Source organism: Trematomus bernacchii, unplaced genomic scaffold (assembly GCF_902827165.1).
Source record: "Trematomus bernacchii unplaced genomic scaffold, fTreBer1.1, whole genome shotgun sequence".
NCBI classification, from domain to species: Eukaryota; Metazoa; Chordata; class Actinopteri; order Perciformes; family Nototheniidae; genus Trematomus; species Trematomus bernacchii.
In genome coordinates this window covers 7760037-7776489 of record NW_022987698.1, presented here as the reverse complement: position 1 = coordinate 7776489, position 16453 = coordinate 7760037, and the positions used below count along the sequence as shown (strand labels likewise).

The 16453-nt window shown below is 40.1% G+C and overlaps 1 protein-coding gene across 2 annotated transcripts in view; it reads right to left on the bottom strand.

The window, feature by feature from the left end:
• Positions 1 to 2987: 2987 nt before the first annotated feature.
• LOC117489738 (neurexophilin-2) overlaps positions 2988 to 16453 on the bottom strand; it is a 39312-nt gene continuing 25846 nt past the window's right edge. The window contains exons 2-3 of one of the 2 annotated variants that reach the window (XM_034139263.1): positions 3594 to 4398; positions 2988 to 3232 (exon numbers count right to left, since the gene is read on the bottom strand). In XM_034139263.1, coding sequence (XP_033995154.1) covers positions 3216 to 3232; positions 3594 to 4398 — 822 coding nt within the window. In that variant the 3' untranslated portion in view covers positions 2988 to 3215. Of the gene's footprint in view, positions 4399 to 16453 lie in introns of both variants that reach the window. The other variant, XM_034139262.1, reaches the window with a different exon arrangement.

Here is a 16453-nt window from a genome sequence, read left to right as displayed (position 1 = left end):
AGCCATATTGCACTTTTTACTCCACTACAGTACATTTATTTGACAGATTTTAGTTAATAGTTACTTTTTAGATTTATATTATTAGCCAATACAAAATATAAATTGATTATTAAAGGTAGGGTAGGTAAGTTTGAGAAACCAGCTCGAGATACACTTTTTGTTATATTCCATGGAATGCTCTTAACATCCCGATAGCAATGAATATCTTAAGTGCTTTGACACAAAATCCATAAAAAAATGTCATCTGTGGAAGCCGTAGTACTGTAAAAAGCACGACCAATCATTTTAGCCGGCCCGGCTAAAAATAACTGGATGGCCTACCTGCCTGTCAGCCTTCCATCTGTGCACAAACTTATCTCGTGCCCTCATTGGTCATGTGCGCGTTCGTGTGTGTTGGAGGGGCTCTAATGCTGCGTTCACACCGGACGCGATGCGACTATTCGCTTCGCTCTAATCGCTCCTATCGCATCGCTCTAAACGCTGGAGGTTCACCGCGGCTGCCAGCTGTGTTTACTCGCATCATTCAAACAAGACGCGCTGGCTCGGGAGCTACAACTACAACAAATGAACATATTTTACCGTGATTATATTGTAATACACGTTTCTAAATGATGCCGAAGTAACAACATACTGATACCGGTTAGTAACAACCATGAATTAATGCTTTGACAAGTCTGCAGACAAGACGGCAGGCAAAACACCTTTTAAAATGCTTGTTTTCTGAATGAAGATCGGGTCGACCAGGCTAAGCTAACGTTGTATATGCTCATTCCACACTCATAACAACGGCCTACAGACATAAATAAGCAGCGACTGTATTCACCATGGCACAGACAGTCTGTGGTTTGTACTTGTTTAACTTTTGTCCAGTTTCTGAACGGATATGAGGAGCTGTGAGCTCTGTGTGCTAACTGCTAACAGCTAACGGCTGATGTTGTGTGGTTGAACGTCAGTGACGGCGGCTGAGATCCTCACCGCTGATTGGCTTCCGCGAGAACGCGTCACGTGAATTTGACGCTCGAGTTGAAAAAATTGAACTCTCGCGTTTAACGCGGTACCGTTCAATCGCCTCAATCGTGTGATTCGCGCTGCGTCCACCGCTTCATGCGCGCCGTCGGAGCGAATTCGCGTCTGTCCACGTCTCTGCATTGACTTTACATGTAATCGCGCCGCCCCCAAACGTCGCATCGCGTCCGGTGTGAACACAGCATGGAAGTGGCAGATTTTCTCCGGTTGTGTATTTTCAAATTCTAGCGATCTCGAGCCGGTTTCTCAAACTTACCTACCCTACCTTTAAATAAACTTTTACATATATCTATAGATAATATCCAGCAGCAGTATTTAAAGATATTACATTTAACTCAATGTAATCATTATAGTAACCCAGTAACTCAATAGACTATATACTATACTCAGTATATACAATTCTGAAATGTGCCATTATGCATGAAAAGTCATTTTTCTTTACATATATTTTGACAGCAAGCCTTTTGCACTTGTACTCAATTAAGATTTTGAATACAGGACTTTTAAGTAAAAACTACTTTTAAACTTTAGTATTGCTACTTTTCACTCAAGTAAAACATATTCTCCTTCCAGCACTGTTAATAAGTCAGTTATTGTGCGCCCTCAATAATCTAAGTAAAGTTACAGTAGATGTCGGTGGGCGTTATCAGCACGTTTTTATATAATTTTCTTCCAAAGTATGTGAAATCTGTTTTTTGGGACAAAAAGTAGACCTACCGATCTGTCCACAACAACTTGTCCAGTGATTCTTTACCAACCCACTGTTGAGAATCTATGTTACAAAGAGGTGAACTCCAGGGTATCCATCAATCTTCAAGTCCAGACCATCAAAAGCAACTTGTGTAAGACCTCCTTGGAACTCAGTCATTGATCAAAAGCATAATAGGGTATTGAGAAAGTCTGAAGTGAAGATTCTATTAGCATCGACTGTGTGTTTTCTAATGAATTTCTGAGCACCATTATCGTCTGATCAAATGTGTGGAGAGCCAACGACTGTGCTGAGAGAGAACGTTTGTGAACAAAGAAGAGAAACAATCTGAGATAGTCGTAAGTCAGAGATGCACCAAGTGTGTTTGTTTAATTAAATCAAGGAAGAGGTGGCACAGTTGATTTATGGTTTTCTTTTTAACCTCTAATCTCAATGCAAGAATATAAATATATTCTTATCAATAGTGACGCCATCCTGCCTATTCTTTCTATAAGCTTGTTTTTGCATAAAGAAAGCAATAAAGTAGACAATATTAGGTAGCTGAGATATTAACAGTAGCCTGAGTAACAGAGCAGTATGTGTGTGTGTGTGTGTGTGTATGTGAAACTGAAAAATGCTTGTTAAAATGTGCAACACTTGCTTGCACGATCAAACAACATTAATCTGTCAGTCATTTTACCCTCAGTAAAATACATATTTCCCTTTGCAGTTTTAGGGTACATCTGAAACTCACTCCCACAACCCATCAGAGACTGCACTGACCTCACCACCTTAAAAAAACGTACAAAAACTCACCTCTTCAATCTGGCTTTTAATGTGTGATTGTTTTTGTATTGCTTGATTTTAATTTGACTTTAACTATATGTATTTGTTGTTCTTTTCTTTTCACTATCTCTTTAAAGCGATTTTGAGCACCTGTAAAAGCGCTAACAAAATAAATCTATTATTATTATAATGTAATTAAAAATGATACCTTCCTCGGTTTCAATAACTCATTCGAAAGGAGTCAAACATTATCATCATCTTAAGAATGTGTCACGGTTGGTTTTCAAGTTAAAATTAACATTCTTCCCTTCAATATGTTCTCGGAAATTAAGAATGACATATCTTCACAGAAAGCTTCTGCAGGAATTTCCAATCAGAGTGAAATGTAACTTAATTCATAATAGTGTGCTTTCTGAGTTAGATAACAGCTTCTGTCCAGCAATTTAGCTTGAAGCTCCGAACGAAAACATTCACCCAGTAAAACACAGACAGTTTAAGAGATTTTAATGTGCTTTTTCATACAGTATATTGTATGCATATCCAGCATAGCATTTCTCATACATATAACTCTCTTATATCCAGGGAAAGTAGAGCTGAGAGGATGATTAACAGTCAGTCTACCATAACATTACTTCTGCCGTACAGTGGTGGCACAGCTCAGCCGCCTCAGAGGCTCCCCTTGTACTCGGAGGGCATAATACTGTTCCAGCTGTCTTCAACCGAATTTTCCAACTGCAAAAAGTAATAACACTGAGAAACAAATATCTAAAAACAATAAGTGTGCTGAGGTTAAATACATTATTTACAGAAAAAAAGCAAATAAAAACAGAGGTTAACAAATACAAAGTTGGAAAATAAGTCAGAGAAATCAGCCATATCCTAACCATTCAATACTCTGATTATACTTGATTTAAATCCACAATTCACAGCAGTTTAGAGGCAAAAAACTGTCCCCTGCTTCTTCATCGTAATCAATATGACTATGTATATCCATCATTATCATCATAACCATCATCGTTGTCGTTAACATTGTCTCTATCTTTTTATCTTTGCATTTCAAGCTCCCTTTCTTATCCAAGGTAAGGGTGCTCACTTTGGAAGTTGTAGTCCGGACACACTTTTTGCACCAGCTTGTAGTCGATGCTGAGGAAAGAGATGAAGATGCAGATGACCTTGAAGGGTTTGGCACAGAGCCAGGCGGCGTGGGACTGGGTGTGCTCCGTGAAGCAGGTCTGAGAGGGGTCATACAGGCAGGGTTTGGGCTTCTTGGATCTGTTGGTCTTCTCGTACTCCACCCGACAGTTAAAGGTCTTTATCTCTTTGTGGTTGACGGTGGACTGCTGGGTCTCCCGGAGCTGGACCTCCTGCTGAGTGTGAGGGTGTAGCTGATGGTGCTGCTGCTGGTGGTGGAGGACCTCAAACTCCACCACTTTGGTGGGCGGCACAATGCTGACCGACACGTTCCCAAGGCTGGACGAGTTGTGGCGGAAGTAAACGGTGAACGTGCCGTTGATGTGGTCCACGATCTTCCCTGTCACCAACAAGCTGAACTTCATGGTCTTGACGTTGAAGTAGAAGTCTCCCCAGCCGAAGATCTTCTTGGTCTTCATGTTTGTCTTTAGCGAGGGCTTGCGCTTAGAGCGGTATCCTGTCTGGTCCAGCAGCAGGGACTGATTCCGGGCCGGGTCGTAAGGGTTATAGAAACTGTAGGTGGGCGGCTTGGTTTTCATAGGTGTCTGGTCGATGGAGGTGGAGAAGATACGTGTTTGGTATGGAGGCTTCACCACTCCTGACGGTCCACCCATTGTGCCTCCTCCTATGCCATAGGGAAGAGACTTCATCACAGACCCCACTGGGCGCAGGTCTGAGAACTCCACCTGCTTCTCCAACCCTTGGACCTGAAGAAAAAAAGACACAGAAAAGAGAAGAAAAATGTAACTTTAGTTACAGTGGGCTAAAGGCTGTTATATTTTCACTTTCACATATTCTCCAGGACAGAAAGCAGAAGTTGTGCAAGGATAAAACGTGTTACTGGTTATAGTTTGAAATTGATATTTTGCACATTTCAAAACTGATAGCAATGTTGCTGACTATAGCCTTAAAATACTTCTGTTAGTGCTGGGATTGAATAAGAGATGAAGAGGCAGAATTATTTATTTTAAATAACATAAAAAAATCCGTTATGTCCAATTTCATTTTACACACATTATCATAATCCTAAGTGTTGTTTAGGTCACTATCAGAGAGATATTTTTTACCTCACATGAATTTTATTTCCATAAGCACCCAAGTTGTTGGATGTGGCTGTGTTTCATGTCTTGAATTCAAGAAAACAAAACCATCTATTTTTGTTAACACACTTTAATTTTGTTGTCAGTGTTGCTCCGGAGAGAAAAACAACTCTGCATGTAAGGTAATGGATGTGAGCCTTTGTTAGTTGAGACAGCTTTATGCCTTTAATCCACAGCCTAGGTGGTTATTCACTGCGCTGATTGACTGGAAATGTTCCCCTGCTCTCTTTCATGTCTCATCAATCACATCACTGCCATGTTCACATCCATATGCATGTATGTACACAGTCTAAAACACACACAACTCAGCACACAAACACATTTGCACACATGCAAACTTCAAGCTGGAAGCTGTCATGAAGTGACAGCGAGAAGAATTACAGCTATTCGGAGGTTACATGTGCTTCCCCTGAGGACGCATTTGGATAGAGTTTTTAAAACTGTTCTGGTGGATAAACAAACCAAAGAAATAAATGAAAACAGCATTTCAAAAGAAGTACAGGATGAGATCTTTGTGTCTACTCATGCAAGGACAGTTTCCGTCTCCCTTCATTTCTATCCAGGGCAGTGGAACCGACAGGTTTGTGCCAAATCGTTCCTCATCCTTCATCAATCACTGAACCTAATAATAACTCTATATTGCTATCCGCGGAGGCAAAGTGCAGCGCTCAATACGGCTCCTAATGTATTCAGTCATTCAATTAATGTATCTACGTCTTTTGGCCATTCATTAACATGCCCGCAGATCTGATTTCCAAGTAGATTGATTGAGGGGGAAATAACTGAAAGATTATTGACCACTGGAGGAATGAATTACCAAAATAGGACAGGTGTTGATAAATGACCAGTGACTAGGAGGCCGAGGTTTTTAACAGACCTCACTTCCCTTTGGTGCCATGCTAGGATGCCTTTGCAGTGGTCTCGCGATTTTAAGCCGGTGAATTTGGGATGAGAGCCGACTTTGGTGTTGACAGGCAGGGATAAGCTACTGTTGATGACAGAAAAACACAAGATAACGTACAGCAACAAACAGTGTGTACAGCGCATGCTAGATGGGGACTTTCTGTGAATGCGCTGTCAGCAGTGCTGTCAGCGAGCTCCATGTGTTGCCATCTGTCAGGCTAACACTCTGCTGGTGCAGTTCTAATCATTTCTCTTGCTGATGGCGAATAGAGCCCGAACTAGCACCATCATCATAATCCTTAACCATCTTCAGCGGCTACATCCCGCCAGGAACCTCAACCTAACCTTCAGGGTCAGCCGTATGAAGGGGCCTGAGGTCGGAGCGGGTATTTGTGAGTGGGGAAAAGCATCCATACACAGTCAGCAACTTTAACAAACATCGATCGAGTGGGAAAAGATGTGTATGGAGAGAGGGCTTCTTCTTCTGTTGCGTGAAAGTAATAAAATGCCAACAGAAACCAATGAATGGATGGACTTCCTATTAGCATAAATATGAAATATTTTTTGTGCTGGACAGTAAATCTATTTAAAGGGTGAGGATTTGTTAGAAGAAATATCAGATATTTTCTCTTGACGTGAAATCCATAAGCTATAGACTTTTTTCAAAACAGCGGATGTTTGCTATAAGGTCACATCAGGCTGCCACAACCAGCGAGAGATTGACGGTTTGAGAAATACATCTTCACGCTTCCACTGAGTGAAAAGGGACTTTTAGAGCAATTGTCTTTGTCTAATTGTTAATCTAGAGGTTCACAGGAATTGGTCATGTTTGACACTCTGCTAATGCTAATGTTATTTTAATGCAATTATTGTTTAAGGATTTACTTTCGCTTTGACTATAGTACAGCAGCTCATGGTTTAAGCCTTTGAACATGGGTCACTCGCTCTTGCAGGTGAGTACATTTAGAAATTAAGCTGGGATAAACTAAATAATCCTCTGTAGGTCGTCTGTGAGCTGTATTAAAGTGCAGGTAAAGTGGTGTTTTGAGTGAATGATACAATCAGCAACAAAAAAGACAAGGTTAACATGATGATGTTCAATAGGATCATATATAGCAAGGATCTTTTCACGAACCAAGGTTTATAATGGCTCTACTTAAAAGGGATTACAAATGTATTCAAATCCAAAATGATCCACTTAAATGTACAAGATTGTACTGCAATAAATCCAATAATTGAGAGATTTCACTCATAACTACAAATGTGGGCTCTGTGAATGTTTGAACCAATTTTCATGACAACTCAATATCTGGAGATATATTTCACTATGGACTGACCGGATTACATTCCCTCGAGCTATGGCACTTGCATGGTTTATAATCTCAATCTGAACATGATGAGATAAAGGTTTTGCTCCCTAAAGAAGCTGCACAACACCACAGATTTCTCTATTATCACATTAAACATAAAGCAACAGCGCTGAGTCTTGCTGAAATACCTCCTTTTATAAATGAAAAACCATATCAGGATGGTGTAACTTTGAACTCAATAAGCACAATAGAAATACATTAAAAGTAGTAAAGTTGTAAAAGTTTAGAGAAAACTTGACTTGGGTGAAACTTTTTGTTTCCGCTTGTGGTTATTTTGGGCTCCCAACCTGCAATGTGACCAGATAGTGAAGCTCTACATGTGTCAACACCACATTAGTGTTTCCTCCATTTATGTCTGAGATTCCTGTTGGCTCGAATGCTGGGGGGGCGGACTGTAGCAGAAGATGAAATAAGTATTGTGGTGGACTTATACATATGTATGAAACAGGCAACTCAATAACAGCACAATCATCGAAAAAACAATCAGATTACAGAGTTCGGGAGATAGAGGGAGATAGTGAAGAAAATGTTATTAGCGGAGAAGTGAGATGAGGAGAAGGGAGAGTAGGAAGATCTTGTACATTTTCTAGGAATGGCGCACATTAATCATCTTTAACTTCATTTGGAGGAGCATATGAGTAAAAAAAAGCATATTTAGTTGCTGCTTAGGTGGGAGGCTTATCACATACCTGGAAGTACATGCAGGGATGAAATGTAGAGATTGTTCAGTTATGAGTGTGGCTCAGACCGAGTGACAGAACAAGAAGACGCACATACTGGCAGATAGAGAAGGGTTTATAAAGAGGAAGTGAAAGACTGTGCCGTGAAGGGCACTAACTTATTAAATAAGAGAAGGTCAGACGAGCTCTAGAATTGACTGCTGAAACCTGATATATGACATGCCGCCACAATTAAGATCTCTTTTCATCATTAAGGGACGCCTTGGATCAATGGCAGCACCCCTGCTCTCCCTTTCTTTCACACTCTCGCTGTCTATCGGGTATCTGATCCTCAGTCAGCAGCACGCTCTCTCACCTTTATCCACAACTTCTACAATTCCTTGATGGCGAGAGTATTCAGAGCAAAAGGAGCTCATCTGCTCCCCCAGCCCACATCCTCTCCCTCTCCTGCCTCCCATCCTTCCCCCCTGAGGACTGATGAGAAAATGAGAGCTGCTTGTCTCACAGCTCTCTCCCAGGCCTGTTCCTTTGTTTAATTGGAGTTTTATTGGCGACAATCAATTAATGTCTATCTGTGCTCCAGGCTGCATTGATCTGCTGTCACAGCGAAGAGTCACATGTACAGTTACACTCCCACCGCACAACAAACCACAGGCTCTGATGCCAGCTACTGAGAGTTGTGTTACTCTCTGTTTCTTCTACTTTACTGTTTGTTGTGATTAAAATCAAAAATAGCTTTTCAGGTTTAGCTCATTGTTCCTCTAGGAGAGTAAGAGAGGCCACACACTATTTATAAGCAGTTTGAAGGGACACATTCATAAGGAGAAGTTGAATGCAAATCAGATTTCACTTTGAAGTAACTGTTTACTTTAAATGCACCTAAATGCCATACATCTCTTCAAGGTGCGGGTGAAAAGTGCAACATCTGGAGGTTTTACAAAAAAGTTATCTTTCTGTAGCTCTAAACGTCAAAGATTTGTTTTTTTGGATGGGGTCTGAGGTCGGCGCTGGTCTTTCTTTCGAGACTTTTGAGAGATCAGTGTCGCATTTACTGAATATTATCATTTAACGCAACTTTACTCTACAGTTTTTACTCCTCTGATCTGACAACATCAGTTACCAATTACTTCTCAGCTTCACATTATTAAAAATATATATATAATCAACTACTGAAGAAGGATGTGTTATTAGTCACACTCCCAAGCAGTATATTCAACTGAGAAACACATTAATATATACGTATTCTAGTTATATAATAAATAAAGCTTCTGAAATGGTTAATTCTGGGAAAGATTAGTACTTTTGGTAATGTGATCGTAATGTATACTATGATGAGAATTATTTGTTTATATTAGAGTAACATGTTGAATTTTTCCTATATTTCTCCACTGTGATGTCAGTAGTGACATTTAAATAAAATATTTGAGTTACCCAATCCCGCACTATAGATACAATTGAGATTCAGAAGGCCTCACAGGGAATGGACAGTTGAACAATCCATTTCTTAGGGAAAGTTTATCTCTGCTTTTTGTTTATGTTATAGTTCTGTTGGCTTCACTGGGCTGTGACGTCCGGTGCACCCCGGGCAGATTTTTGCAGTCGAGTGTGAAGCAGATGAGAGGAGAGTCATCACCCCCAAGTAAATGTAAAGCTGCCCCTGTGAAGGAGTTCAAGTATCTTACAGTCTTGACAACTCAAGGTAAAATAGAGTGCAGAGTCAACAAATAGGGTTAGGGTTAACCAACCACAGGAAGCAAATTAATGAAAGCCTGTGAGGATACTTTTGTCTAGCTCAAACTTTATGATTGTGATTTATTTGTGATCTTGAGTTAGGTGGTGGATAGTTATTGTAGTAGCTGACTGAACAGGCCTAAACATGTGTTTGGTCGTGTGTGTGAGGCTGTGTGTATCTGTCCGCAGCTATTCTCTCTAGTTTTTGGTCACCGTTTTGACTGGTTGCTCAATTAATCAAGGTGATTAATAAAACGTATTTTATTAACTATTATTACATGGCTTAGTTGAATACTTGATTCTGATTGGTCAATTCAGAACACGTGACGCATTGTTAATCCAGTATACAGTACAGACCGCTGTCAAGGACTTATTGACCGTTGTTAAGGACGCTCACATCTGCACAAAGAAGTTTGGTCGATTTAACTGTATACAGTTTGGCTGAAAAGCAAACTGCACGCGTCGGGCTCCTGATCTGCCTGTCGGGTGTTCTTTTCCCCATAATGACCGCCTCGCTGCACATTATCCCTTACTTGAATTCCGTCATTAACGACTTACTCACCACTAAACCTACTGATAGGGGCTGGGAGTGTTCAAAAACGGCTTCAGTAGCAAAAAGCATTTGTGGCATTTGTTTAGGCTTAAAAAAAACAAAAACCTAGTTAGTTGCTGTTCTCGCCTATAAATAGTATATTTATTTTATATTTATATATAGTGGCTCAAAATCTGCCATCCATGTAGAAAAGATCAATTCTATACTCAATATGTTATGATCCACTAAAGTAAGGCACAACACGAGATGAATAAGTCCCTGTTTCGTTATCTTCACTGCCATCTTGACTGTAAGAGACCAAGGAGACCAACCTGACTTTACTTTTACTTTTCATTTTTGTACAAAATGTTCTCAAATGTAAATGTACTACCAGTGTAGCAAATAAAGTAGTAGCAGAGAAGTGGTAGTTACCAAACGGATTTGATGCCTCTGGGCTGTAATAGCCCAAACAGGATTTTCAGGTCGATCAGATTTTTGACATTAGAAAATGAGGATGCGTATTGTTATGTATGTCGATTAACTTAAACAAATAGTACTGAATAGTTGATAGATTTAGCTGATATCGCAGTGTCAACGTTGAGGCGCATAAGCAGACATGGAGATCTAAAAGCCTTTGTTTGGCGACAGGTGATACAAACAGAATCAAACAAAACAATTAGTCAAATTATAAAACACATATGGAGTGCCGGGTTTTGGGGCTAAGATAACTTTTGTTTTTTGTATCTCCAACAGGCGTACTGTAAACATGTGTTCGATTGTGTGTGTGTGTGTGTGTGTGTGTGTGTGTGTGTGTGTGTGTGTGTGTGTGTGTGTGTGTGTGTGTGTGTGTGTGTGTGTGTGTGTGTGTGCGTGCGTGCGCGTGCGTGCGCGTGCGTGCGTGCGCGTGCGTGCGTGAATGTATATTTCTTTATTGTGTTTGGGCTCACTTTTGGTTTGAGAGAGTAAAACCTCCAGCGTGCAGCGGGGGCTAGAGACAAAGCTACTTGCATTGAAAGGGGCCAGTTGAGTGGTTTTGGCATTTTACCGTTGTTGTACTGTAGCATCATACAGTATATGTATATGTTTCATTGAAGCGGCCTATAGGGCTGACCCGTACTGTAAGTCTCATCCCGGGGATTACATGTCCCATCTGCCCTGCAACACCCTGAAATGTCATAGCATGCGGCTGAACAGAAGAATGTCTTCCCCCTCACAACTGAACAAGATGTCTCTGGACAGAGCTGTCAAGAGACACATTAGATATGATACAATTTGAGTCTATGTCCGTTTTGCATTACATAATTTGACAAAGGGCTCCATGCTGCTATTATAATATAACCAATTTGTGAAGCAAATAAAAAAGATAAGGTATACTTCAACTTATTAGGTGATGTTAATGTGGTGCTGTGGCTCAGACATGTCCAATTTTCCTAGCAGTGATTCCACTCTGTTATGACAACGATCATATAATAAAAAAAGAAACTTTTATTCCTTCTTGCAAAAAAATGAACCGAAAATGACATTTAATTACAAAAAGCAAAATAAAGCCAGGAGGAAAAAAGATAAACCAGTGGGGGGAAAATGGAGAGAGAGAGAGAGAGAGACAGAGAGAGAGAAGAAAAATAAAAGGCAGTAAAAGCGATTTCGCAGTCCAGTGGTGTCACTGGATTATCATGAAAATGAAAGCTACTGACTCAGGGAGTATCAAGGAGCAAGGAAATGGAGCCGAGACAGATAACACAGTAAGGGAGAAGAAGAAAACGAATATGAGAACGAGTGTAGAGAAAGCAGAGAGGACTGTAAGACAATGTGAGGGGAAAGTGTAGAGAGAGAAATAAAAGGTAAAAAGACAATATATATACGAGACACAGTGAGATTATAAATGCAATAAGACAAAAATGAGAATCACTTCACACCATAGAGAATAATCAGAGGTTTCTGAGAAGTAATATCTTTAATATTGTTTCGAGAGGACCAGCTCAGCTCTGGAATTATTTTTAGTTGAAGAAGGAATGGAGTCTTTTTCCTGTGTATCTGTCAAAATGTAAACAGTATTCTGGATGATCATATAAAAAGTTTCATATAAAATAAACCGCACTTTCCGTATAGGCCAACATCTAGTCGAATAGACGGATAAAGCTTTATTAAAGTAAGATCAAGCATCAACGGGGAAGGAAGAAAGGAAGATAGAAGATGGTACTCCCTGCCATTTGACATCTATACAGTTAGAGGATTTATGGAGGTATTGTGTGCTAGCTTAAGTGTCATATGCTGTCAATATTGCAAACATATTGCAGATTCCAGGAAGATTGGACTGAGAGGGAAATATAGAAATCCCCGGTCTTGGCGTGCAAGGAAACACATGCAGAAAAAAATCTAAACGTGATGCAATACAAACCTCCAAGGCATTTTTTCATTTCTGTTGCATTGTTATGTCCATTTCTATGGTTCCATAAATGTATATGTTTTACTGTATTTGTCTTAACGATATGTCAAATCCTATATCAACACTTGAAGGATTTCTCTTGGTTAGTTTGGCAATTAATGCACAATTTCAAACAAACTTTATTTATCTATACTATTACAAAGAGAATTGTCCCCCTTGCTATAAGTCAATTAGTAGACCATAATATTCTGCAATGGACTGATCATGCAAGAAGACAGTCATATAATTAAAGCTGCATTTCTAAATGTTTAAGTATAATATATTATCTGCTTTGAAAAGAAAAATAACATTACTGTCGTAAACAAAAAATCTACAGCCAGCAGCCGTTTAGCTTAGCTAAGCAAAGTTAAAGTGATGAAGGAAAGGGGAATCTACGATGACTAAGCTAGTTGTTTCTAGTCTTCATGCCTGGTTAAGATAACTCGACTGAAGCCATATAAGAAATTATAATTATATGACAGATATGAAGTGGTTTTGGTCTTCTTATCTTCAGTTACTAGCGATATAAAAGCAAATAAGCTCAAAAAGTCAAACTATTCCTTAAAACAGTTTCCTCTTTACTTAATGCATTACACAGTTGACATGTACAACATTAATGATGGCTCTGCATGCATGATACCAAGTGGGATGCAGCTATAATTAATGTTATTGAATACATCTGGGCTTTTCTTGGTATTACATGTCAAAAGGTCTGCAACAAAAAAGGTCTATTACTATTTAAGATAAACACATTTTAATCTAAACTGCTGCCAACTTTCACACTCAGCTGTAATGTTATCTTGTGCACATTAGGAGAGTGAATCACTAATTTAAAAGAAACATCCACAGCTAAAAACTGGAGGTATGACACAAGAAAATCCTCGATAGCATGAAGAAATAAAGTAAGGTTATATAATAACAAAGATTAACTGCCCCTAACACACAATCCCTTTTGTAAAACAAGGTTGCATTAGAGAGCTGTGTAAGATATTAACCCTCGAGACTGTACACTCACCCAGTGTATAAATCACTGCTAAAGAAAGCAAACGTATTGGGCATTGCTGCCAGCATTGTGAGTGGGAGTTTTCATTCATGTATGTTTTTACACAATGCTGCCGCAGCACAATCAGTGTTAACATGAATGCCAAATGTAACAGCAAAAAAAAAAATGTGGACTGCGGCAAATATCAAATAAACGAAAACAATTAATTAAAATGTAGCAACAGCCCTTAAAGGAGATCAGTCAGGCTTTCCTGTATTTATATATTTCAGGTTAATATGAACCAATATGAGGGATAATGAGAGCAGCTTAACAGCAGCTGTCAGCTGGTTTGCCTTCCTCAGGGCATTCGGTGATGCCTGTGGCAAGGTAGGCTGTTAATCTAACAAACTATACAATGGGCTACAAACAGGTAACATGATGCAATAAGAACTGGAGTAGAGCCACCTCACTGGGGCGAAATCAGCCAAAAACACAATACAGGCAACAACATACACATACCCTAAAAAAGAATAAAACAATACATTTTTAAACCTAGCAAAGGCCCTAATAGGAAATGTCAATGAAGATGAAAATGCATACTTTCTATCGTTTTCTTTGTGTGATTCCTGGAAGTAGAGTTTGCAGTGCTATTTCTAAAAGGATACTAAAAAAATACCAATACAACTCCAAGGCACTCCTCTTTTCAAGCAATTAAAATTCATTTTGTATATTAATGTTGGACCTAAAAACAAGTCAGACGTGTCTTTGCAGCAAGCCTTGAAGGCATTTTAATTGTTTAAAAAGAGAGCGTCTCGGAGTCTTCTTGGTATTTCTTCGTCTGATATATTATTCTGAGAGTAAGCCTGGGCAGGTATTCTGTACGTTATTAAAGGGATGTTAGGGTTCCTATACACTGATACCTGAACATGTTGAGTGTGTATATCCTGGCATTTGAAAGTAAGACTCAGTATGGAAATGCTATGAAACTGGAAATAAGTAAAGATGACATATGGGAAGTCAATTGAGTTCATAATGATCAACAAGTATTACTGCAGAATATGAATGTTATATCAGTACTAGAATGGACATAAAATACACATTGTTTCACACACACATGTAAATAATAATAATCTGTGTGAATCTGTGCTGTCCTGTTTTTCACTCTCACCCTGTTGCTGTTAAACTACTGAATTTCCCCACAGGGATTAATAAAGGTCCATCTTATCTTATCTTATCTTACTAATGGCAAAACTATAGGAAAAACTGGAATATGAATCTTTTAAACAAACACAAGGATAAAATAGAAATTAAAATGAAAAAAAGTGAATTTATGTTTTTCAACATCAAAGTCTTAACTTTGGTATTTCACTATTTACCCTCATCACTTTTTTTTAAATCACTGACAAACAGGGCCGGGAAAAACGAGCTCACAATTCATGTTTTCTCTAACATCTCTCTTTACCGTTTGCCAAAAGGTAGACGAGACATGGAGTGAATACCAACCGCAGTATGCCTTATCTATAAAGTCATTAGAAGATTTTGCTCTCAGGAGCCTCACTTCAGTGGCCATAGATCACGGCATGCAGGAGTCCTCCCTTGTTCCCTCCTATCTTCCTGATCACATCAGATCAGCATGCCGGAGTGTTTTCTCGGCACTGGCTGGGTGGGCAGACTTCCCACATGTCTCCAGTGATGCCACGGCACCTGATCAATCACCCAAAGCAACTCTTTGGGGACCCGTTGGAGAGGAAGGGAGGGACGGAGGAGCGGAGAGGCATCACTGGATGAGGCGGTCTCGTTTGCATGCGGGATGGCAGGCAATGCATCAAAAGATGACAGCCATCCCATTCTTCCTTAAATAAGAGTGGTGAGACTCTTGCCGGCTGCGCCTTAACTTTAATCATTCATCTAAATAACTGTTGCAGAAGTCTGCTTCCAGAGGGGGGCCGCGGCCAGGCAGGCTGCTATGGGCGTGGGGAATATGAAAAACTGACGTGGCGCTACTGGATTTCTCATTTGTAAACGTGTAAACATATATTTGACTTAGATTGCAAAAGCACAAAAGCGCTTGTCCTCATCACCCACAACCCCACCCCCCCTCTTCTCTTTCTCATAGATTTATGTATTGAACAAGATTGAAATTCATCAAGGTTAGAGCTAGCCGGTTTCGGAGGAGGTGCTCGCGCTCTGGCAGCATGAGTGACGTGTGGAGCAGCTAAGTGACAGTGATTGATGCCCTCTGTGTTTCGCAACTTATCAAGCACATATAAACACTCACTCTGCAAACACACAAATAAACAGCAGAAACATTTGAGATAAATGAAGAATCAAATAAACACAGGGGACTGGCAAAGAAGAAGAAGGACTATCTATCTGCATAATGAAAAGATGAGAAGAAAGGCAGAGACTCCCAGCGGGTGAGGCCGAGCTGGGGAGACGTCAGTTGGGGAGGGATACTGGGACACATGGGCCTGTGACAACTCCGACAAGTCACCCAGGCGGCAAAATAAGCCCCGTTCCTCACATTTGTTTCCAGTGCTCATCAGTAGGAGAGCTGGATGACGGATGGACTGGCGCTGGGCGCGACGCGAGCATGTCAGAGTTACTCACCATAATAAAGACCTGCTCTTTTTTCTGCCTCCACTCCTTCCCAGCCACCTGCGGTCCCACTGCCTACAACCAATTTCATTTCATTTTAATCTGCTGTTTGTTTTCTTCCTTCGCCCTCAATGTTTCCATCCTTTATTTATTCCATTTCTGATATGCCATCCATCCCTTCATATTTTTCCATTCTTCCTTAATTTCTTCCTTCACTTGCGTGTTCTTGCATCTTTCTTGTCTAATCCGTCCATCCATAGCTTTAACATAACTGGCTCTTGGTTTTTCCTTTTGTAATTCCCTCTCTTCTTCGTCCATCTCTCCTCGTCCTCTACGTTCTCTTGTTCTCTTATCATCTTTCTACATTCCTCCATTCTCCTTTGTCCTACCCTGTCTTCATCCACCCATTCAAACATTCCCACCATTCTTCTTTCAGTTATC